The sequence below is a fragment of the Balaenoptera ricei genome, chromosome 4 (genome assembly GCF_028023285.1).
Source record: "Balaenoptera ricei isolate mBalRic1 chromosome 4, mBalRic1.hap2, whole genome shotgun sequence".
NCBI lineage: Eukaryota > Metazoa > Chordata > Mammalia > Artiodactyla > Balaenopteridae > Balaenoptera > Balaenoptera ricei.
The window spans coordinates 29,227,846-29,253,395 of NC_082642.1; the positions used below are offsets into that span (position 1 = coordinate 29,227,846).

At 38.5% G+C, this 25,550-nt stretch overlaps 1 protein-coding gene across 4 annotated transcripts in view; it reads right to left on the reverse strand.

Annotated features, from left to right (window-relative positions):
* Positions 1-1,172: 1,172 nt before the first annotated feature.
* Positions 1,173-25,550, reverse strand: part of ANKRD28 (ankyrin repeat domain 28) — a 175,858-nt gene continuing 151,480 nt past the window's right edge. For all 4 annotated transcript variants that reach the window (XM_059920372.1, XM_059920371.1, XM_059920373.1 and 1 more), the window contains 14 exons: positions 25,170-25,281; positions 24,212-24,238; positions 23,715-23,789; positions 20,653-20,854; positions 18,466-18,553; positions 18,115-18,232; positions 16,972-17,191; positions 12,037-12,124; positions 11,864-11,947; positions 11,159-11,304; positions 10,443-10,525; positions 9,917-9,999; positions 8,838-8,929; positions 1,173-4,476 (listed from right to left, as the gene is read on the reverse strand). In XM_059920372.1, the coding sequence (XP_059776355.1) occupies positions 4,190-4,476; positions 8,838-8,929; positions 9,917-9,999; positions 10,443-10,525; positions 11,159-11,304; positions 11,864-11,947; positions 12,037-12,124; positions 16,972-17,191; positions 18,115-18,232; positions 18,466-18,553; positions 20,653-20,854; positions 23,715-23,789; positions 24,212-24,238; positions 25,170-25,281 (1,705 nt within the window). In that variant the 3' untranslated portion in view covers positions 1,173-4,189. The remainder of the gene's footprint in view (positions 4,477-8,837; positions 8,930-9,916; positions 10,000-10,442; positions 10,526-11,158; positions 11,305-11,863; positions 11,948-12,036; positions 12,125-16,971; positions 17,192-18,114; positions 18,233-18,465; positions 18,554-20,652; positions 20,855-23,714; positions 23,790-24,211; positions 24,239-25,169; positions 25,282-25,550) is intronic.

Consider the following 25,550-nt stretch of genomic DNA (forward strand, 5'->3'; position numbering starts at 1 on the left):
ATCACGAGGACACATTCCGTTCTTCACTGCTCTGTGCCCAGAGCCTAGCACAGTTCTTGGGACACAGCAGGTGTTCAATAAACATCTGCTGTGGTACATTTCTGTTTCTTTTAAAACTAGTGACCTAGGATAATAAAACTGAAAGGAACTTACATAATTTAGTAGTCAAGCATATGGTCCAACTTCAAAATTGCCAATTTCAACAAGGACCGGAAAGCATATTAGAGGTCATCAGGTGATTGAGCACCAGTGGTGGAAATGACTGCCTGGATGTGAATCTAGGCTTCATGAATTACTGGCCAAACAAGCTTGGGCAGAAGTCACTTCACCTCTTTGCCTTATTCCTCACCTGTTAAATGGTGCTATTAATAGGACCTACCTCATAGGACAGTTGTGTGGATTAAGATATGGATTTCAAGTACTTACAACCTTGCCTGGTACATGACAAACACCGTAAATGCACCTTCTGTTGTTATTATCAGCATAAGATGATTTGGAAAAGTTATTAACGTCTTCTTGACCTGCTCCTCCAATCGCCTATTTACATCTACTTGTTCTCACTTCTAGCTAATCTCTGTACATGTTTATAATAAGCTTTTTTTTTAGCTCGGGAATGCTAAGTGCTGATATCTATTCCATCCACCTCCCCTCCACCAACCATTTTAAGAACTGCTGATTTTGTTCTTTTCATCCAAGATATCATTTGCCCCTTCTCCACCTGCTCAAATCATATTTGTTCCTCCAAGTCCAGCCTAAATGCCACCTCTTCCAAGAAGCCCGTTCTGATCACCCTTCCCAGAGTGAACTTGTTGTTCACTGACCCTCCATAGTTAGCAGTTCATCTCTACCTCAATTACACTTTCACACTTTCCACTTTTAGGTACGTACCTTTCCATGATGAAATTGTGAGCTCCGAGAGGACAAGATCCCAATTTCTAGGCTCACTTTCTGCCCATTCCCATGCCCAAGTATATAGCGGGGAAGCAGTAAGTATTTGTTGAATAACTGTATTTGAAAAGCCCATTTAGAAAGGTTCATCTAAATTGTAAAACAGCTTTATTGAAAACTCAGTTAAGTTTCTAAAGAAAGGTAAAAACCAGTTACAACTGAACACTAATCAGATATTTTAAGGGAAAAGAAGTTTGCACATGAAAGACACTTGATTTATTGCATTAAAAAACTTTATTTCATTTAAAAGGTCCAATATAAGCGAAATTAAACCCCAAATCGACAGCTACACTTACAGATATCCTGAACTAAATGGCACTGTTTTGAGTTGTGTGTCTTATTAAAGGAGATCATTTGCTATTACCACCACTGCCCTAAAAGTAGTTCTACAACAGAAGCTGGTATTATAATACATAGCAGATACTTCAGATGTCATCTTTCATGCAGAAGTTAAAAAAGCAAACAGGCTTTTCTATTCTGTGCAGGTATAAAAACCACTACAGAACAGGGCCTGAATGCCTCTGACATACAAGGTGTAACTATAAAGGAACTCACTGGCGCTGTGTCCCTTCATTCAAGCAGTCCGCGTGCTTCCCCCAACAATACTAGTGCCATTAAGATACTGTTCTGGACAGTACTTTGGGTTTCCCCTCACCAGGTGCCGACCAAAGGAAGTGGTTGATCAAGCTGGGGGACAGACTATCACAAAATGGGATCACAGAGCAATGGAATAGCTTTCCTAAGTGGGCAAGTGATTCGGAAGACCCACCTCACCAGTATTTCCAGTCATGGCATCATTTACATAAAATGATGCAAGATCTAATTTCTGGTATGTGTGAGGATAAATTAAAAACAGCTTGTTACTTTATAGCTACACCTTGGGTTTCATTAGAGGCGGTAAATCTAACAGTGTGTCTAATGAGTCCTTCTGGAAATCACTTCAGCAGACAAGTCAAGTAGCCTGCAAAAGAGAAGACACGGCAGAGGGCGTAAGTCATCCTGCCGAGGTTCTCAGCCTTCTCTTGGAGGACAGACCAGGGCCCAAGGACAGACGTTCCCAGTTGGGAAGGAGGCTTCAGCTCCACCTAAGGAAGACCTTTCTAACAGAGCTGCTCAACAACTGAATGGACTGCTTGGTGAGGTAGAGTCACTGGAAGTATTCAAGGTGGAAAGATCACCCTTGTAGAAGGGACTCCTGTATTTGCTAAGAGGTTAGACTGGATGAACCTCAGGTCTCTTTCAATTCTGAGATTCTAGAAAATTCCCTCAGGGAATTCAGAAGAGAATTCCTAAAAGGAAAGAGAAAGCACACGTATGTATACTTTTAGAATCCTCTTGAGTTTTTTCTTTTTTTCAAAAGGTACAATAGAAAATGTAGTCCGCTGTCTTTAAAATGCATATTCACCTTCCTACCACTAATAATTAGGAAGGGTCCATTATGACTTCTTTATATTAAAAAGAAAAGATGGATGATTACATTTATAATTTCTGTAAATATTTTAGAAAAAAATGCTTAAAATCTAGTAGTCAATGCCCTAGAAACTTTATAGATTTTTAGGGAATATGCACAGATACAAATACATTATTAAATACAACTCACATCTGTGTTTTATTATACTCTAAAATATACAGGAATCTTGATGTACTGAAAGAGTGCAAGTAAATACAGTATTCAAGCAGTCACTATTTCTATTTACATGCTCATTAATTCTTCAAAAACCCACAAAATTATCAAATAGATCAAAATACTGTTCTGTGTTTTCACACTTTATATTCAGAAAAACCAGCTGATAATTTACAATGTCATAAAGTTTCCAGTTTCACAATACAAAAAGAATAAAATGAAATTGGGTATCATTTTGTGAAAATTTATGGAACTCTACCCAGACCTGGAAGACCCCCTACATATGTGAAATCATTTTCACTGGGAAAGTGACAGTTACAGTAAAAGCAGACCCATATAAATTGTTATTTAAAAGCCTAAACATCAGCCTTTCCCCCCTCTTTTTGTTATTTAAAAGGCAGTCTTCCAATTCGGCAGGCAATTGCTTCCTTCCCTAAACAGTAGCATGTTATAAACACCCTACTTTAAAGTCAATAAGACCTAAAGGCTTTAGTATTTTAAACCTTGCCCAATATAGAAATGCCTTCCGAGAGAAACCTGATGGCGTTAACTTATGAATAACAAGGGTGTTTCTCTTTTTGATTCTTCACTAAACAATGACAACGAAAATCCCCCAATCCACTGTGGAGGCACAAGGGCGACACAGGCGATGAAGGTGTACCATCCAAAGTAGTGAGGTTGAAAACTCCACTCCCCAGGACCACTTGGCTGCAATAGGGTGAAAATCATCTACTTCCTGATTTCATGAAATTTCCTTCTTCTAGGAAATTCTTTACATTTTCAAACAAAAATAGTTCAATTTTAAACCTAAACCATTCAAAACTGGGCAACAATAGCCCGACACCAATCTACCTCATGTCTACACCACAAATATTTTCACCCTGACTGCACCCAATCAGCTGGTTTTCAATTCTAATATTATAAAAGTTGGAATTTTAAAATTTTTATGTAAAAGAAAAAAAAATGTAAAAATACATCTGCTTTCTCTCATGGTTTAATACAGTATTAGAAGGCTTTCAGATGTTTTCTTAAAAAAAAAAAATCAACATTTAAAACCAAATCTCAGCTTCATTTTCAGAAATATTAAAGTTTGGTTTAGATAATGTCTCATTTCACCCGCTCCAGCTTCCGCAAAGTGGCATTCTATTAAAACCCTTTGAGTTATTTGGTCCTTTGGCAATTTGCTGTGCACATCATGCCTACTGTACCAAACTTTTATTGCCCTTAAATTTAGTTGTAGTTTTACTGATAAAACTGAAATCTAGTGTCCTTATCTCTTCTTTCACGATAGCGTTGCTTGTGTGAGCAGATTACGGTACACAGTGTCCCAAATAATTCTTGGCACTGCAAAACCAAATTACATAATTCCACAAAGCAATGTGCCATCAAAGTGTTTTCCTCTGGTCAAGTTTATTTCAAGATTCTAGAAGTTCCTTTTGCAAAACTTGCCTTTAAAACTCTTCTTCGTAATGTTACCACATTTCTTCTATTCGTCCACTCTGTCATCTTTCCTCTTAGGTTGAATTTGTACGTGAATAAGAAAGTGCCTTTTTCCAGAAAAGCACAGTTGGAAGCGTCAGTGCCAGAACTCCCCCCTTGGACCTCTGGCTCAGCCGGTCAGTAGGTCTCGGAATCGGAGTCATTGAGCTCGTCCACATCAGTGTATAAGTACTCCTGCTCCCCGCTGATGTTGTTGAAGCTGCAGTAGGAGCTGGGTTCATTCCTCATGATGGGCAAGGCTTCGAAGCTGACTGTTTTTGAGGTGTTTGTATAACGGTTAATGGCATTGAATGTCAGAGATGATAAAGGGCTACTTGATGAGACAGGCATCATGGTGGCCAAAATGAGAGCGAGGCAATCAGCCACGTCCTTGTTGGGAGCACAGGCCAAAGCTGGGGTATAGCCTAGAATTAAAGATAAAATTTAAAAATTACTCATCCTAAGACTCATTTCACTAATACAAGGAAATAAGCCTAAAGTCCTTCAACTTTACACATACTTTAAATTACCTAGCTTATATAATAAATTGGTTTTACTGGAATGACTGAGAACTTTCCAATAAGTAGAGAAAGAGGAAAGTCATAGAAATCTAGGGTGGGAGGAGACCTAACAGACTACATTATAGCAGAGGAAACTGAGGCCCAGGATGGATGATTCCTCCACTATCTCACAACTTACCTCTATCCGTCCAGATTCATAGACAATATCAGACTAGAATAAGGGGAAAAAAACAGACTGACCAATCTTTGTTCAGAATGGTGGGAGAGTCTTACTGTTAATTTGTCGTTCTGTAAGTGCTTACATGCTGAGAAACGTACATGTGCACAGATTGGTGAATGAGGCTCTGAGCAGGTGCTCAAAAGATGCTTGTTCAATGAATGACTCATGGCCATCAATTAACTTCTCTTTTAGGGTCACAGTCCACTGAAGAAAAACAGATAAACTAAACAGGTTTAAAGCTCCTAAGTCAAAACAAATGTTTCCTTTGTATATGTTCCCTTCTTTAGCAGAAGAAGACTGACTTTAGCCCTAAGGCACCACAGAGTATCAATACAACAGAGGAAGGAAACACTTGGTTGGGTAGGGAGAGAAGATTGTGAGAACATAGAGCCTAATTTAATCATTAACCTCTGTTGTTACTGGAGCAATTTATAACTGGATCATTAATTTGAAGGTTAGAATTGATTGTAAAATAAGATGGGTACTTACTATGACTTGCCAACTTTGGACCGTGATTACTATTTCACATTGCAAAGTATGTCAGAAGACATCAGGTCACAGGCGACCTTCATTATCATCTGTTATACTATCCCTTCCATCTCTTTATAAGGAAAAGCTATATAAAACCTTGAAAATGATCAACAAAGATTGCCTATTGGCTATTGATTTAGAGCCTCACAGTGTGACCAAATATATTATACAGGTTAGTGATTTAGGCTCCTGATTTTAATCTCTATAGTTGCTCTATTTCCAGAAATGTAATTTACTGATAGTGAAAGTTTCTTTTATAGCTAGGAGAGTCTGAACTTATCTTAGTGGGTGATACCACTCACTTCTATGGATTTCATGACTACATTTTACTGATGATTCCCAAATCCCTATGTCCAACCTAGATCTTGCTGACTTTGGGCTCCAGATCCATATATCCACAATCCAGTTACCCACTTGGAGTTTCCAGTGAACTCTTCTCATGTCCCTAACTGAACCCAGCTCTTCCTACTACATTCTCATCTTAAACAATGGCACTTCCCCCACACCAGGCTGCAGGCGACTTCTTCCCTCGCAGAGTTCCAATGAGTCCCATCAAAAGGGCTCTAGAAACATCAACGTCCTTTCATCTCCAATGTCTCTGCCTTAATTCTGCCCACCCCCTCCTTCCACCCCTAACTGTGAACTTGTTTCCTAGTCTAGGCTTGCTCCTCTTCAGACTAGCTGCTGTCTCCCTGATACACAGATCCTTTGCCACTTGACCTAAGAGACTCTGGCGTAACTCAGTACTCATGTTGCCCTGCGTTGTATCTCTAAATACATCACGCTCTCTGCTTAAAAAGTTTTCTCCCCACTTTTTACTTGTCCTTTGGATTTTGGCTCAGAACGCATTTTTGTGGGATGCCTTCCCCGATATCTCTCATGGCATTCTAGGGTTACTCTAACTGAACTGCGTCAAGGGCCTTGTGACAGCGGGTTTATGTGCACTGCCATTCAAGGAAGCAGGCTGTCTTACTCTACACTGTACCTGCAGGATTTAGCACAGTTCTCGGCACATCATCACCTAACACATACCCACTGAGCCCCACATGGCCGGGCGCTCTTCTAACTGCTTAGAGTAGATCTGTGAGTGCAGCTGACAAAGACTCCTGCCCTCATATGTTAGAAGATAAACTCTATGGAAAAAAGAATGTGGAAGGAGTAGAGCAGGTTAAACAAGAACTGAAAATGCTATGGGGGGGGACGGTGTGTGCAGCAGGCTGCAGTATAAAAAGGGTAGTCAGGATGGGATTCATTGAAGAGATGACATTTGAGTTAAGACTGGAAACAGGTGAAGGGTTTAGTCAGAGATTGCTGGGGACAGAGTGTTCCAAGCAGAGGAAGCAAGCAGCCAGAACAAACATGACAATGCATGTACATCCCTGGTGTGAGGAGCCGGCGACGGAGGAAGAGTAGGAGATGAGGTGGGAGAGGTAATGGGGAGTGGGGTGACCTAGTAGGGCCTTGGAGATCATTTAAGGATTATCAGTAAACTGAGATTCAGAGGAAAGCATCTTCCCATGTATTTTAAAAGGATCCTGGCCAGGGTGGTAGATGAGGGAAAAAAGTGGGCATAATTTGAATATACTTTGGAGGTGGGTCAGTAGTACATGCTGGTGGATTGTGCCCTGGGTGTGAGAGGGGTCGAGGAGCAACTGTAAGGATGGGAACGGTCACCAGCTGAGCCAAGGATGGCTGTGGGCACAGCAGGCTCGGCAGAGGGGGAGAGAAAGGCCTATCAGTTCAGTTCTGGACGTGTGCATTAGACATCCACTGTCAATTAGGCAGCTGGAGACAGAAATTTAGGAATTCTCAGCACAGAGGTAGTGTTTAGAACCAAAGGACTGGATGAGGTCACCCAGGGAGTGAATGTAGGTAGGGAAAGCAAAAAGAACTCAGTACTGAGTCCGAGAGCCCTCCAATATTAACAAGCTGGGGATAGCGCAAGAAATTGTAACTAGTACTGTAGGAGGAAAACTAAGAAAATGTGGAGTCCTAAAAGCCAAGTAAAGAAAGTTTATCCAAAAAAAGGGATACACCTGAAACTAATATAATACTGTATGTCAGTTATACCTCAATAAGAAATGAGTAAAATAAAAAATAAACAAAAAATTTTCAGTTCCAGTAAATCTGGTTATTTAAATCTAACCAACAAAGTAGTGAGTTACAAATCCTCACCTGGTTATCAATTCAAGGAACCAGGCATTTGTGAACAAAGAATGTCCTAGGGACCTCCCTGGTGGTGCAGTGGTAAGAATCCACCTGCCAATGCAGGGGACATGGGTTCAAGCCATGGTCTGGGAAGATCCCACATGCTGCGGAGCAACTAAGCCAGTGCGCCACAACTACAGAGCGTGCGCTCTAGAGCCCGCGCTCCTCAACAAGAGACGCCACCGCAATGAGAAGCCCACACACCACAACGAAGAGTAGCCCCTGCTCGCCGCAACTAGAGAAAGTCCACGCACAGCAACAAAGACCCAATGCAGCCAAAAATAAAATGAATAAAATAAAATAAATTAACAAAAAAAAAGAATATCCTAAAGAAGGATATTATAATCAAATCATATGTATTCTCTCTGACTCTCCCTCTTATCCTGCCCTGAAGTGATCTGTACCTACTGATCCCAGGAACAGTGTGCAGCACAATGGATTTTGGGGGGAATAGTGGACACTAGCTATGGTAAACTGCAACCTTCACATCCCTTATTCACATATGTTTTCAATTCCACATTAAAAGCCTTTTCTTATTTTTAAAGAAGAAATAATCAGTTGTGTCAAATTCTGATGTGTCAAGTGAAAGGAGAGGTGACTCCTAGTATTGCAGTGGTCACTGGTGACCTTGCTGAGAACCGTTCTGTAGCGCGATGGGGGTAAAAGCCTGACCGGGGGGATTCACGAGAGCAACAAAAAGGAGACGTGGAGACAGAGGGAGAGCCAACTTTTGAGTAACTGTGCTGCAAAGGGGAACAGAGAAATATGGCAACAGCTGGTAGGAGCAGTGGGAGTAATGAAAGATTTTTTAAGATAAGAGAAATAATGTTCCTATGCTGATGGGAATAATCTAGAAAGATTCCTACAAAAAAGTCATTATTACAGGACACGAAAGCAAAGAATTGCTAAAGTGGCAGTCTCAAGTATGCAAAAGAGTGCATAAGTGGGAAGATTAGCTTTAGACAAAACCTGGCATTTGAGTAAGGGCCTTGATAAATATTTGTTGACAGAACAAATTCTTTGAATACTAAGATAAACAAAGGCGGTATCACTAAACCAAAGTTAGTAAACCCTAACTCTGATTTAATAAATACATGAAACTCAGAAGTTCACCTGTTAGATGGACTTTTCCTGCTTCTCTTGCCCTTATTCCCTTTGCCACAAAGTATAAGTCCGAGTCAGTATTAACTTCAGCTCTTCTCTTTGACCAATAAAGAATATCCAAGTCTACTTTACTTCAAATATGGGTCATCAAAAGATGAAAGCTTCTAACAGGTTAAGGAAAGAGAACACAGAAGCTACTTACCATTTTCATCTACTGCAAGCACACTTGCTCCTTTCCCCAAAAGTTCTTGAACCACCATTGTTAGCCCATTTCGGGCAGCAACATGCAGAGGTCTGGAGGGAAAAAAATATGTGTACACGTACATGTGTGCACGCCCATGCGTGTGTGTGCTCGTTCACTCTCTCTATCCTGGTTGTTGAAGACCATTTTTGCTTGGCTGTGCAGATCCAGAGATGCAAACTGGAGGCCCGTGGTCCTGACAGCGATGAAGATGGGAGCGGGGCACGGCAGAGCCAGCGTGCAGTGCACTGTCAGGCCCCGTCATGCAGCTGAGCTCAGCACTGGGCCCATCAACAGGTTTCCACCTTCACCAAACCCTTTTGTGAGTTTCCTTCAAGACTCAATGTTTGAGGAGATTTTACTAACTAAACTGCCTTCTTAAGTTGTTGTTTTAAGAAATGTGGTTGGCAAACATGTATAATAGAATATACAATAAAAACTGTAAATTGCAACAGCACAAATTCCAACAGGCTCTGAAAACAGTTTACAGCTTCCATGACTCATTTTTGGACCCTTAAGGGATCTGACTGATACATGAATGGGAACCAGTATTATAAGGTTTTTCTCTTTACTAAGTCTCAAAGTAGAATAGCAAATGAAAATGGAGAGAAGACAATGGGAGACACTGATCCAGGATTTAAGGAGTCACCTGGAGGCTGGCAGTTCACAATTAGAACCTGATTATTTCTGAAATCTCTCTAGCTTACAGACACGTATAAAACTTTTTGCCTCATTTACTGCTAGTGTCAAATAATGTATTATTCCAGTTGGTTGCCATAAAACACACAGAACAGTATTACTTTCCTCCACAAAATTGGATTGAGAAACAACACATTTCAATTCAAAAGCTTTTTTAGTAATATGCCTTTTAATTATGATGATTTTAGAAATGAGTTTTGTCACTTATAAGAACTGTTCCTTATTTTTTAACTGCTTCTGTGACAGACTGATTCCAATGGTCCCATGTTAAAAAAGAACCCCATTAATCATTTTTATAATTATAGGTCACAAGGTTTACACTAGACACTGAAAGTACTCACGTTTGCAAAGCTGCGTTGGTTGCATTGATGAGGTTTCTATCTGTTATCTTTTCCAGTATTAACAAGGCACTAGTTTCATGACCCTAAAATTATGGCAAATAACTCTTAAAAACTTCAGCACCATTAAAGATGAATTTATACACTCAATACACCCCAACCCTAGTCCATGTAACATATACATCACCGTACATATGCCATGCATTTTCTTGGCTAATGCCTTAAATATTTGCCCGAACATGTGTTGGTGTAATGGGGTCATAGAAGAGGACAGGAATATTTAAGATCAGAGAGATTAGAGAAAGACAATCATTACGTTTAGGCTTGTGGTCCAAAACTTACTTGGCTTACTGGAAACTTTCATATACCACGGTGCTTAACACATCAGTATTTTTTCCCAAGACATCTGATGTCAGTGATTATTAGAGAGGTTTGGTCCCTAGCTCTGTTCATTTTAGTTAAGTGGAAAAACTTTAAATGCCACTGTTGATATTAACAATGAAAATATATCCTTAGGACGTGTACCTACCTTGCTGCAAGCCAGATGGAGGGCGGTGTTTTTACTGCTATCTTGTAAAGTCAGATCTGCACTAGCACTGCTAACCAGCATCTCTGCGAGGAAAAATTTTATCAACTCTTTTGTTTATGAACATACACCTCAGATTACTAAGAACTCACTGTAGAGAAATGAAGACAGAAAGGAAAAATATCCCTCCAGCAAAAACTTAAGTGCAAAAAACACACTGTAATATAAAGGTCTATACCATATTGTTATACTGTTGTATAAGTAACAGACAAGAACAACAGCAACTACCATTCCTTTTGTGAGGTTTTACTAAATTTCAAAGACTGTTTTAAGTGCTCTGGATTTACAGTAACTTATTTACCCCTCAAAACAACCTTACAAAGTAGATACTGTTATTTTTCTCACTTTATAGATGAAAAAATTGAGGCATGAGGTTGCTTAGTTGGCAATCTAGGACCACATTCGATCTGACTCCAGAGCCAGGGTTCTTAACTACTATCCTAACACTGCCTGGTAACGTCACTATTCAATCAGTAAGGGCAAATGGAAATACTGTGGGCCTAATGAAAACGTGGGTGTAAGCAAGTAAAAGGTTTTAAATCTCAGGAGCGGTGAGATAACTAATGCAAAATTCAGTGAACTAGAGTCAGATGGGAGCTACATTATACATAAGCAATATCCACACTTAGAGTAATAAAAGCCTTAAGCAGTTTCTTTACCAACTGTATTTGTCTGTCCGTTTTCTGCAGCCATCATGAGAGGTGTTTTCCCAGAGGAGTCCACAGAGTTGACATGAGCATTATGGCTGAGTAGCAGCTGCAAACACTCTACATGGTCTGTGAAGGCGGCCGCGTGGAGAGGAGTTCTGCACACAGAGAAATGGGAAGACTGGACTAAATCTGTGCACTGTATACTCAATTTATGAAAGCAATTTTCAAGGGTTTACATACTAGGCATTGCTTGGACACAAATAGGCTTAATGGGGGAAGCTTACTTAACTCCTGCCACAAAAATTTGTATTTCTGATAATATAGAAGTCCCTTAATTAAACTAGTATAAGATAAATTATGAAATTGCCAAAAAAAATTACATCATTAAAGGAAATTCTGAAAGAAATAAATCCTGACCCAAATACTGCCATCTATTACAAACGCTGGACTCTTCCTATTTAGAAATCTGTTAACTTTACTAAAAAGAGTCTTTGGGTAACAAACACACATCTTTTTAAAAAAGGGAAATCATTTAGCCAGGAAGACTGGCTAAAAGCCATGGTAGAAAAGCCTTTTACAATGAGAACGTAATTAAGGTTTTGGAACAATTTATACTTGTAAATATAAAATCAACTTTTAGTTAATAATGGGGTCTCTTTAAATTCTTCCACACTAATCTAGTAGTTAAAATTTCCTACATGGTTGACTTCCTACCTTCCTTTTGAATCTGTGGCGTTCACGCTGCTGGCGCCTAACGTGTCAATTAACATCTCAGCAGCACCTTCGTTGTCATTTATCCTGTGAAGGTAACAAGGTGATCATTCTCACAGCCATGGTGTATTTCTCAAACACTCAAACCAAATCCGATTCATTCTGCCTTTACTTACACGGCACAATGCAATGGACTGAAAGCATTTCCTTCCGTTTTCTGGAAAACATCCTGTTCTAAAAGGAGTTCTACACATGTCTCGTGACCTAAATAAGTAAATGAGGATCAGATATTAAAATCCAAAAAAGATAGTGACGTGCCCATACACACCAACATATCCCTACAGATAAGACTTTACATGGATTACAAGTAATCAGTTCCCTGAACCCATTAAACATCACATTTTTAGGCACTTTGGAATTCAATGTACAACCTCAGGACCTAAAGTACAGTAGCTTCTTACGATAATTTAATATCAGTTTATTATTATTATTTGTGTGTGTGTGTGTTTTAGCTGTGTTGGGTTTTTGTTGCTGCGCATGGGCTTTCTCTAGTTGTGGCGAGCGGTGGCTACTCTTCATTGTGGTTGGTGCACGGGCTTCTCATTGCGGTGGCTTCTCTTGTTGCGGAGCACGGGCTCTAGGCTCGCGGGCTTCAGTAGTTGCGATGCGTGGGCTCAGTAGTTGTGGCACATGGGCTTAGCTGCTCCATGGTATGTGGGGTCTTCCCGGACCAGGGCTTGAACCCGTGTCCCCTGCACTGGCAGGTGGATTCTTAACCACTGCGCCACCAGGGAAGTCCAATATCAGTTTATTATTGACATGACAAATATTTACTTTGTAGGGAAAAAAAATTAGTCTCATTATTCCTTTCTATGGTGACCAGTTAGAGTTATTTGGGAATTATTTTTTAAAAATGTCCTATTTATAAGGCATAGTATAACTTTCAAAATAATATATGTTTATACAGCATAATTAACTTCACAATTTGAATATTTTCTGGCTCTACTAAGGAGTTAATGGTAAAATCTCAAATTCTATCGAAGTGTTCAGAGGGAAAAAAGTACATGTCCCTGTCCCCACCCCATTCCCCAGTTCCACTCTCTAGTGACCACTAGTGACCATTATTACCTTACAGTTCCAGAAAATTTTTAGGCATATACAACTGCATGCACATAAACACATACTTCCTTTTTAAAAAATTTTTACACAATTGGGATGTTCTGTTCTGCAACTTGTTTTTTACTTTAAAAACTATATATCTTCCCACAGTAGCATATACAGACATCCTCTTGTTGAATGTTTGCAAGAACTTCACAGTATCAGAATGTATCATAAAGGATTTAATCACTAATTATCAGTTTCGAGGTGACTGCTACTTTTTCTTTGTGATATTATCAACAATGTTGTAAATGTTCCAGTACTTAAAAAGTATTTCTTTGTATTTATTTCTAGGAACAATTTTCTAGAAATGATCTTGCTGGGTTAAAGGTCAAGTATATTGATTACTAATAGGTGCCAGGCCCACAGTTTTTAATAGCAACTTTGATAACAGGGGAAAACCCAAACCTCAGATTTTTCTTAATCCAATTTTCAAAGCCAGGGTTTTAGTAAAAGTATCCCCACTGCTGTATTAATGGCAGAAAATGAAATGTTGCTTCTTTTATTTCGTTAGTCATTTGGGATGTGCATTAGGAATAAATTAGATTCTTAAACAGCCTCTTTACTTCTATGGCTTAACATCTGGCTAACAAAGTGATGCTCTATTTCTTTTCTTTTTTAATTACTCTAACATTCTCAAACAATAGTTCATCTTAATCTTCATCCTATAATTGTTTTTACCAGGAAAAGAAAGCATGTTTTAGAAAACCTATGGTTATGTTCCATCATGTCAGTTCTTTCATCCAGTGATTCTCAACTGGAGCAATTTTAGCCCTCAGGGGACATTTGGCCATGTCTAGAGACATTTTTGCTTATCACAGCTGGGGATGGGGTAGGGAAGTGCTGTGGCATCTAGTGGGTAGAAGCCGGGGCTGCTGTTAAACCTCTTGCATGCACACGACAGTCACTCACAACGAAGGATTATGTGGCCTCAAAGGTCAACAGTGCTGAGGGTGGGAAACCCTGCTTCAATTCTCCCTCTCCAAATGTTAACTCATGGCCAAGAAGTAACCAAGGAAAGTTGTCCAGTATTGATTTGAGAGTCTCCTATTTTCCCGGGATAGCAGTTCTCAAGGTGTGGTCTGGGGAGCTGCAAGGTGATACTGCAAACTATTCTTTAACGAGCCATCAAAGAAATGTGCCACTCTATTAATATTTTTTTGAAAAATAGTTGTTTTTCATTAAAATGCTATTCATATTAACATGTAATGGATTATTATTTTAAAATAAATTAATAAATATCCTTAAATTTCTCAGTCCTAATTTCCAGTACAGTAAATACTAAATACTAACAGCTATAAGCCACAGGTCCTGAGACTGAAAGATGTGAGAATCACTGTCTGCGTAGATTGTGGATGGCAAAAGGGAGTCCCGGGGCTCTGGATTCAGCAGTCATTACTGGGGTCATGTCAAGCTGAAAAATTCTTCACTTTGTGTCCTGGTTTATAAAAGTATACAGGATAAAACTGGTCTCTTCGTGTTTTAGAGGGATATTCTGAAGATGCTTATAGCTTCGTAAAAATTGATACATTTTTAAAAGGAACACATGAGATCATGGAAGTATTCTTAGTTCTGTGATTGAATGACTGAATAAACTGAAAATCTGACTTTAAAGTTGGGTATGTATAACCAGTTCTCTTCTAAAGCTTTGCCATCATCCCATTTTAATTTTGAGAGAAAGGTTGTTTTCTATCCTGTTGGAGTGCTTCCAATTTTTTTTTTAGCCATACAATAATTACTAGTCAAAGTAAAACTATTTTACATATTCTACTCTCAGAATGCCAAATTATAAAATAGGCTTTTGGCTGTAAATATGGTATTAATTTTACACTGCCTGTACAGTCTCTGTACATATAGCCAACACACATCTAATTCCTTCCAGCTCAATTCAGAATCATCACCAATTTTGCTACAGTCTGGAAATTAGACACATCTGTTATGATCTTTAAATGGCAACCAGGCACGTAGTTTGTGCAAAATTTTGTGTCTTGTACACAACGTGCTCAGAGAATCTAAATTCAGCAGTGATGGAGTAAGAAACTCACTTTAGGAAAACCGTGTTCTCCGGAAAGACGTGGTAGGAATGTTATAATAAATAGCAACTCTCCAAAGGATAGTTACAGCAGTATTTTTACAACTAAATGCTCTACCTGAGGAAAAATACCTTACTGTGTGATTTTTCCAATGGTTAATTCTCACTGACGTAAAAAAAAAAAAAAAAAAAAAAAAAAGAACCAATAAAAGTCTGTTTCAAAATAGTTTTATCTGTGGATGTTTTCCTACTATTTGGTTTTCCTTATACTTGTAAGATGTCAAGTTACATTATAAAGACAAACCAATTTCAATGGCAAAATATAGTATCTTCTTTGACTTAGGATTTACCTTGGACAACTTTTGCTATATTCATTAAATACCAACTTTAGTGAGCTGAAAAAGGAAGAGTTGAAATCCAAAGGTTTTATCGTTTTCAAAACTATTCTGGCCAAGGATCTGAGGTAGTAAAATATGAAACTGACTAAACCAAGCTTTTGAATTAGCAATATATTTAACTATTCAAGTTTTCTATGGCACCATCAGTACTCAGAGTTGCAAAATGACCAAATGTAGCCACAGGTCAATCCTCAAGAAGAGATCAAAGCTTTCTCAGAACAAAAGAATAGAGCTCTCAATTCTGATACAAGAATTAATATGAAAATCAAAATACTGTTATCTAGAAAATGCTTATGAAAATGTTTAATTAAACTATAATTTTGCAAGATTCAGATTTCTCCTCTTTTACCACAACTCAACAATTATTTGTCAAAATGGCTCCCAGTAAAAGAACCACATAAAACAGTGTATTACAGAAAGATAGAAACCTCCTCTCTGGCAAGGCAGTCAGCTGAATTTTATAACAGCCACTATGCTTATTTTTTTAAGCAAGTGGATATTATATAAAGAGGCAATTTCTATTTTCTGTACATTTTGAGGGAAAGTTGTTAGAACTGTCAACTAGTTTTGCAGATATGCTATTACAACTAACAATAACCTGAATGCTACACTGAAATTCACAACAAATAAAAAACCCCTCACATCCCTGATAAAACCCTAAGCATACACTTAGGTAGGACTGATGTTTTACGCTGCATATAACGTACCCAGATGTTTTCTAAGATGATCAAATCTCAACATGCTCTGTTACTTACATTATTTTAGTGACATTTCAAAAGCGAAATCCCATTTTTCACATCTATCCTTTAAAAATAGCTTTATACTTCTCTGACCTTTAATGAGTCTACCTGTAAAAGGACTAACTGTGACGGTTAGTCTCCAGGAGGCTAAAAGTAAGTCTGTTATAATCATGCAGCCAAGTTCACTTAACCACAAAAGTGTCCAAGTTTCTAGTTTCTACTTCCGTGATTTATTCTACTAGGATTTTATTCCCTTAAAATGTTGAACATACATGTTACTGTTGATATAAAGATCTTAACTTGCAACGTGCTCAGAAAACATACACAGATTTCAGTCTAGAATACGATACATTTTCATTGTTTCTCTTACCTGTCATTTTTTCCCTAATAACAAGTATATTTAGAAATCAAAATATAATAAAAATACAAACATAACTATATAAAAGACATTGGAAATAATATAAAAGTATATTAATATTAATAACAAATAATATTATTAATAATGTTACAAAAGTAATTAATATTACAAAACTATCTTAAAAATGCAAAATACTTATTGAAGCAAAGGTCTAAAAAACTTTTAAACTTAGTGACTGCTTATCTCAAAACATCTCTGAAAACCAGCATCTTGGCTTTAGCACGACAAGGCACTGGAGTAAGCTATAGCTACGTGGTAGGTTATTCATAATATATCATTCTCATGAAAGTCAGAATGTGTTAATTAGTTGTCTCTCTGTGGTACATAATGGGTAGGTAACGTGGGTCTGTGTCTGTGTACTTAACCGTTGTAGCAAGCCCAGTGAAGTGCCGTGTATCCATGATTGTCCGCCATGGCTGGATTTGCATCCATAGATGCTGCTGACTGCAGAAGAGCTCCGAGAACACCAATGTGTCCACAGGCAGCTGCCAAGTGTATTGGTGTCCGGCCCCTGCTATCTCGTAATAAGCACTTAGCACCATGTTGAAGCAATGCATCTACACACTCTTCATGGCCTGTGACTGCCTGAAAGAAAAATTATTTGCATGTAGCTGAATACACTATGTTGGGCACTCCATGCCAATTATAGCTAAATTATGAATTTTAAAGTCCATATTCCCCATGTCCTCCCACCAATCAAAGCATTTATCATATTTTGAGTAACCCAGTATTTTTACTGAAAGTGGCTTAAAAATTTAGTTAAAGCAGTGACTTTGTCAAAATAAAAGTAAATATGAAAAACAGGAATAATGGGACTTCTAGTTCAACAAAAAAAATATTTCAAAGGTGAAAAAATTAAGACAAAAATGTGTAAGAAAACAGTTGTGATAATGGAAAAAAGTAAAACTGACATCAATTCTACTCAAGGCTTTAGGGTTTTAAAATTCTTTTTTTTTAAATTAATTAATTAATTAATTTTTGGCTGTGCTGGGTCCTCGTCGCTGCGCGCAGGCTCCCTCCAGCCACGGTGAGCGGGGGCCACTCCTCGCTGCAGTGCGCGGGCTTCTCACTGTGGAGCACAGGCCCCAGGCGCCCAGGCCCCAGCAGCCGCGGCACACAGGCTCAGTAGTTGTAGCTCGGGGGCTCTAGAGCACAGGCCTGATCAGCAGTTGTGGCGCACGGGCTTAGCTGCTCTGCGGCACGTGGGATCCCCCCAGACCAGGGCTCAAACCTGTGCCCCCCACACTGGCAGGCAATTCCCAACCACTGCGCCATCAGGGAAGCCCGCTAAGATTTTAAAATTCTGTTCCAACATTATTCTTCTCTGGATTAAGTTGTGTTTTGTGGTTGTTAAAAATTAGAGTTCAAAAACTAAGATAGTGAAAGAAACAGTAAAGATTATTTGGTAAAAATTAAATGAAGAAAAATATAAACACAGCCTAGTTCAGTTTTAGGTAAAATGAGGTCATGAAAACTTTCAGAAAGGAAGCGAGAACACTTCTGCTTACCCCTCTGTGCAGTGCCGTCCTTCCCCATTTATCTTTGGCATCTACGTTTGCTCCTTTGTTCAGCAGGGAGTAGACACAGTCCGTGTGCCCGTTGAGCACAGACAGCATCAGCGGAGTCCTGGGCAACAACAGGAGCAGCTCCGTCACCACCGAGACTTCATCCATGAAAGTACACTGTGTTGGCCTGTCTTCTAAACATGTCTTTCTGTGATGCAACTTTAAAGTATACTTAAAAAACTGTATTTGGTGTTACTCAGTTACACACTGTGACAGACTTACTAAAATAGGGGGGCAAAGGTATGAAGATGAACAAACATCCTAAAACTAATTTTAAAAATTATTAAAACTTACTGTCCATTTCCATCTTGAATATCTACTGCATTCTGTGGTTCTGCATTTCCTATTAGTAGCCGTAAGCATTCCGAATGACCATTTGTTGCTGTAAAGTGATATTCAAAAATTTCAGCAATTATATATCTATAAAATGATAAAATAGAAAATGTCCATCTTAAACCACATTTGCTAGATATAATTTTGGAATATTCATTGAATTTAACAGGCAAGAAAGAAAATGCTCATTTTATTTAGCTCTCTGGTGGTGCCAGTGTGGTCAGGAAGGGCAGCCTGCCTCCAGCCAAGGGATGAAATCATGATCAGACAAGTCAATCACATCAACCCCCTTCTCCTTTGCCAATGAGTGGTTTCAAGTTCTGCCCACTGAGATGTTACGAAGCCTGGAGGACGCCTGGGAAATATTTTTATTCCTGATACTGAAAGTCCTCCTTCTTTCCTGATTTTAGATGTGATCCTTGGGGATGCTTCAAGGAAATTCTGTTTGGTCCATCATTTTTTTTCTTAAACTGGATTCACGGATACTCAGTACACAGCAGCTACTGATGAGTGTTCGTATCGTCTAAGCTCAACACCCAAAGCAACAGGCATAAGATCCCTGTGGGAAAGGACTGGCTCACATCCAGAACCAATGTCCTTCCATGATTTAAGAGTAAGATGCTCCCCAGCAGGTCTCCAAATTTGAAAGGCATCTTGGTTCTAACCAAGGCTTGCACTTATTGAAGAGGTGGGTGCTAACAGGAACCTGTAACTCTTTCAGTGGGTAGGACTTATGAATTATATGGCATTGGTTAGCCACTTCTGAGGGACTTACTAGTGTCTTGGTTCAATATTTATCTATTAAGAGTGCAAACACTCCATGAAAGCTTTAAATTAGCTCTGCAAATAATGTGCTTACAATATAATTTTTCAAGTTGCAGAATAATATACAACTTCACTCTTTTTCAGAATAAGGTAACAGAAAATGATAGCATTTTGACTTCTTATTTATTTATTTTTTTAATTTTTATTTATTATTTATTTATTATGTTTATTTTTGGCTGTGTTGGGTCTTTGTTTCTGTGTGAGGGCTTTCTCCAGTTGCGGCGAGTGGGGGCCACTCTTCATCGCGGTGCGCGGGCCTCTCACTATCACGGCCTCTCTTGTTGCGGAGCAGAGGCTCCAGACGCTCAGGCTCAGTAGTTGTGGCTCACGGGCCCAGTTGCTCCGCGGCATGTGGGATCTTCCCAGACCAGGGCTCGAACCCGTGTCCCCTGCATTGGCAGGCAGATTCTCAACCACTGCGCCACCAGGGAAGCCCAACTTCTTATTTTTACCATATAGCAGTTTATATACATATCCTTATTAGGACTTTTAATCCATTATTAAAATTTTTGTCTTTGAGCCCTGCTTGATTATCTGATAGTTTCTGAAAGGCTGCTCTGGAGCGACAGTGGGTGTTACCTATAGTCTTCTAAAATGCAAGTTTTCCAAATGACCAGAAGCAAAGTCCCAGACCTACATTCAAATGGATCCACTTTAAGGATCACCCTATAAAAACAGACTAAGTGAAATGGATCTAATCATACGAAGATGGCCTATTGGGGATGAGACAATACTTGGCTAGGATTTCTTCACATATACCAGTCTTGAATTCATTATTTAAAATTAATACTGCCTTGTAGTAATTCCTGTAGAGAGTTGTGAATCTGCATCTGCTAGTGACACAGCGGGTACTGAGTCATCACAGTGGCATTGTTATGTAGTTTTGCATTTTCTACAACATCACAAAACACTCCATGGAGTAGTTCTCGCATAGCAGGCACTCTGTATTCCTGTCTGATTAAATGTTTAATGCAGTACCCTGGTACAGTAAGTAAAATGTTTATCAGTTGTTAAATGAAAGCACATACCAATCCAAAATAATTTCCATCAAAAAGCAGTTAAAAAGAAATTGTTATTTTTTGTTGTTGTTGTTGATAAAGTACTTCAGAAGTTAGACTATTATATAAATCCAATTTCTAAGGTAGATATTTTTTTAAAGTGATTATAATCTTGCTGTTGGTTTTTCCCTGAGAGTAGAATCATTAGAATTGTTAAAGTCAAAATTGTTAAAACAATTACCAGGAGTATAATATACAAGAAATTGAAAAAGAAGAGCATTAGATGGAAAGTGGTAAATAAAATCATTCATAGTCTTTGACATACCTGCTGCATGTATAGGTGTTCTCTTCAAAATGTAATCTTTGACTAAGATTGAGGCTCCCTGATTAATGAGAACATCCACACATTCTACATGGCCCTTAAATGCTGCAAGGTCCAAGGGCGTTCTTCCACTACTGTTTCTCACATCAAGATCTAACAAAGACTGTACTAACACTTCTAGTGCTTGATGGTGACCATGATAGGCCTGGGAATAAATAAAAATGTAAATTAAAAAAATACATATTTAGACTGACTTCTTAGAAACCCTAGAAAACATAAAGGGAGTAGTAAGCAAACTTGTCTTCACATCATTATATTTGAGGTAATCTAAAACTTCTGTATTGATAATTAAGAAAGTTACCTACAAATTTTTCTAATAATCAATTAGTAGGCTACAGTGTTAGGGAATGGGTATTCCACAAATAATAAAAGTTGAAATGACAGGTGATCTTTTCACGAGTATACAATGTCTGGTTCATGGCAGACATTCAATGATGTGTGACATGGGTTCAATGAAAGCTTTCATTCTAAGTCTATGATCCCAAAGCCCGTGTTCTTCGTCACAGTTCAGTGCCCCCCTTCACTCCCCGAGAAAATGTTACTACGCTTAAATCACAGAGACAGTTGCAACTGAAGTTCAGCTAGTACTTGAGCCTTATGATTTCTCAAATTAAAATGACTACTCCATCCCATAACGTGCTATCTCAAAAATAAACATTTCTTTTCAAAAATATTTAGACTGAGCCCTGCTTGAAAAACTACCATGTGCTATGCACTGTCCTAGCTGTACAGCAGAGCAAGAAGATTGAGAAATTTGTCTGAAACCCGACCGACTGAAATCCCCTTCTTTACACAGTCTGCTTTCCAGAGAATTCATTTCAAAAACCAACATGTCAACTGAACATCTATTACTCTTATTGGACTAGATGCTGAGCAGGACATAAGGCAATAACGACACAGTTCTGATGGGGAAGGAATGTCTCCTCTGGTTCACTCATGCCACCCCTTTTAGCTAAGGGACAAGTCATTTTCTGATACCGTTCAGACCTGCAGCTTAGCACATATAGGCAAACTGTAAATGATCATATGTGAACTTTTCATTAGGGAATTGAAAAATATAAAATTCTACCATATTTGTGCTAAATGTCACCTGCTTCTAAAAAGAGATACTTAGCTAGAAAGAGGGGCCCGCAATGTACCAAAGGGCTGTAAAGCCACTTCTTGTGGGAAATGTCAGAAAGTACCAGCAGGAGGTGAAGCTGCTCTGGGCCTTACTGACCTCTTGATGTTTCTGACTCCCTCAAAGTTAAAGTGACTAGAGATCTCTGAGCTCTACTGTCTGAGGAGCACATCTAACCTTGTTCCTCAATACCAGGTCAACAAAATTATGCTATTAAAAATGAACTGTGAGAAGCACAGTCTATGCAGAAGGTGGTATAAAAAGAAGCAGAGGGAAAATAAGGATGGCTAGAGCCAGGGTAATCTGCCACAGGGTAATAATCTTCCCCTCACGATGGCTCTGACTGGACTGGGACAAGAGGCTTAGAGGCCTAGTATGTGCGAAGGCAGGACCAAGGCCAGTTTCCTGAGTCCTCAAGCCAGCGCGTTTTTACTGCATCAAGTCATCCTGGATTGGGAGAGTTTGGAAGGAGAAAAATCACTTCAGTAATTTCTGAAAAACCTCCTAGGGATGGATACAAAATGCAAGAGTGGTGGTATAACCACATTTCATTAAGCCTAATTATGAAATCACAAAATTGTTTCCATTTCAGCTTAAAAACACTATTTAGCACACCCATGTTAATAACAGCACTATTCCCAACAGCCATGGAGTAAAATAACTAGTTAAAAAAACTGAAGTTTTTGAGATAATGCATTCAAAAACTTGGCAAAGTGCTTAGTCTGGCACCTAGTAAGTGTTCAAGAGATGAGGCGCTATTATTATAAGAATGATGATAATGATGCAGGAAGAACTGCCTAGTCATCTGCTCAGACGTCATTTCTTGCCACCCATAGTAAAATAGCTATTTTCTCCATGCTAGCTTTGCACTTCCAGATGACTTATTTATTATGCAAGTCTGGGAGAGTAGATAGTATTTCCAAAGACCCAAAGGGCAAGGAAAAAGGAAGCTTCAGCATGTCTTCTTAGTTATTTAGAGCATGGTAGGAAGTACTGCTGGGGAGAAAGGGGGAGAAAGACAAAGCAGAAAATTCAGTGTACATGTGTCAGTGTTAGAAAATATGCCAGGAGAATATTAAAATAAAAAATAATAGTATATGTGAGAAGAAACAATTAAATGGATCATTGAACTTGTGATACACATTAACCTAAGTAGAGACCCTTATAAGCATTTTACTATACTTAAAATCAGAGGTCTCACAAATAGTGACAGTACCCAATTCTCCCGATTCTCAAAGTCCCCCAGCTCCCCACAACATGCTTTATTTCAAAGATAAATTCTTCTTTCAGCGCAGAAAGAACTAGATTGGGCTCTGCTTGAAATTTCCTAAGGTAATTCATTTCCATATTTGACTTAAAGAATTGTCACACTCTCTTCTAATCTTCTCTTAGTGACGGACATTAAGAGGAAAAATTCAGAGGCATCTGAAGCTAGAAGGAACATTACAGACCATGTAGTTAAATCCTATAGCATGAGCAAGTGAAGGACCAGTGAACACAAACTTAGCACCCCAAAATCACAAAGTAAGCAAAAAGTTGTAGAAATACCACAGAAATTACAGTTCTTATATCATCTGCTTAAGAAGTCAGAAGCCATTCCACTAGGGTGGGTCATTTTAAAATTCACATCTCAGGCATATTCTCTCCTTAGAGCAGACCTTGTGGGAAGCTCAAACCCCCCGGCCTTTTTTTTTTTTTTAAGACAAACAAACAAACGAAACAAAAGTACATTCAAGAATTCTCTGAGTTAAGAAAGTTCTTACAGTTTTAACTCCATGATCATCATTATATGGACCAAAAGTTCTGGGTACTAGTTTGAGTCAACACAGATATGAGACATTTTCAGTAAACGAGCCATCAAGTTGGCTGTGAAGGCAATACTCACAGCCAAGTGTAAAGGGCTTATTGTTGCTCTATTGTCTGAATCACTCAGCATGTCTGTTCCCGAGGTTTCCATTAACTGAGAAAGAAAAGAATTTTAAGTGTCAGAAATGGTACTTTTAGACATATCACAGCAGTTATTCCTGGTCCCCCTCCCCCAAGTTCAAATCCATTTTAGAGTATAAACTGATACTTGAATATGAATTTTAAAATCCCAGACCATTATATTATGAAAACTAAATTCAGCAACCTTATGGAATGGATTATGCTGAAAATGCAGTAAGGACCACATACTAAGAGCTTTGAGAGAGGGCTATAAACTTAAGAGTTTGAGAGAAATGCCATTTAATTACCACCAAGTAAGAACTTTCCCTCCCCCTGCAAACATGATTTCTGTCACTATCTTTGTTCCCAGGAATGTGTAAGACAGGCTCCAGCTCTAGTGAGAGCAAATATTTAAATAATCAATATTAGGGGGAAAACTGACTAATTAATACTTACAACATCTAAAGGAGTTTCACTTGCAATCTGAAATAAAATTTAAAATAAAAATACTTAGTTGAGGAAGCAGTCATATACAGTAGAGATAAATGTTAACTACATGTCTCTATTTACATAGGGCTTTGTTAAATTCTATTCTGAACTTGTGCTTCCTTTGTCTCCAAAAATGAAGTCTTTTAAGTAAACAACTGTACAACATAATAGACCACAAATCTATACACATGGGTCTCAGATTTTAGTCTACAGATACCATAATAAACTAAGGAAATATTACTTCTGTAGCAGGGTTCTAAATGCTATATTAAGTATGTCAACCTCTTTTTTCTATCTTTTATACCCACCCTCCTTGAATTTTATTTCCCCTTTAAGGGAAGCAATGTTAATATAATTTATAAGTAGGTCTAAATGAAGAAACCTCTAATGTGAAGCATGTGCTACACACTTCAGAATCATTTAACTTGTCTTTTACTCTCCCTTTGGTTTGGCAAAGTGGGGTGAATGGTGTATACATTCAGGAATGAGACCACAGTTGAAATAAAAAGTTCCTTTGCAGAAGATGAGTCTCCCTTGTCAGGAGAGACTGACAGAAGACTGGGTCTTTCTGAATTCCTGAATACAAAGGGGGAAGCTTTCTCTCACAGGAACATGTATTTCTCACATATGACATAGTTACAGTTCTTTAAAACATTCTGGAAAACATTTAAAGGGGCAGGGGCAGTGAATGCTCCATGGACATGGGGGGCTCTAAGGGAGCCCTCTCCAGAGATCTAATTTCCTCCTTTCTCTGTGAAAGGGAACAGGGAATGAGAGAAAGCTTAGTGAGGCAAGTATGAATTTAGGAGGGATAGGGATTCTAAAAATGTTAAAAGGCGTTTGTTTCTTGATCCATTTATTCTGTCATTACATTATTAGAATATAAACTTACATAGGTCCTTCCACAAGAAATCAGGAATCTTACCAGCTGAAGACACAGACGGTGACCATATGCAGCTGAATAATGAACTGCATTGTATCCTTGCTTGTCCCGGATCCCTGGATTTGCATCATTTCTTAATAAGTATTCCAGGCACCTATTATAGTAAGACATATTCATAATTCTAAATCCTGCATTTTAACCAATGATAAAAACAGAGACAAACTCAAAACTGGAAATTTTTCTTACATTTGAGTAATGTAAAAATCATAAACACATCTACACTACATACATTTGTCATTTAAATGATATTGACTGTAAGTATCATAAAAGTACAAACAAAATGTTCATAAGAGAATCTTCTTTATCCACAGTCTGTCAGCAAGCACAGTATACCTGAAGACTGTTTCGTACACAGTCTATATT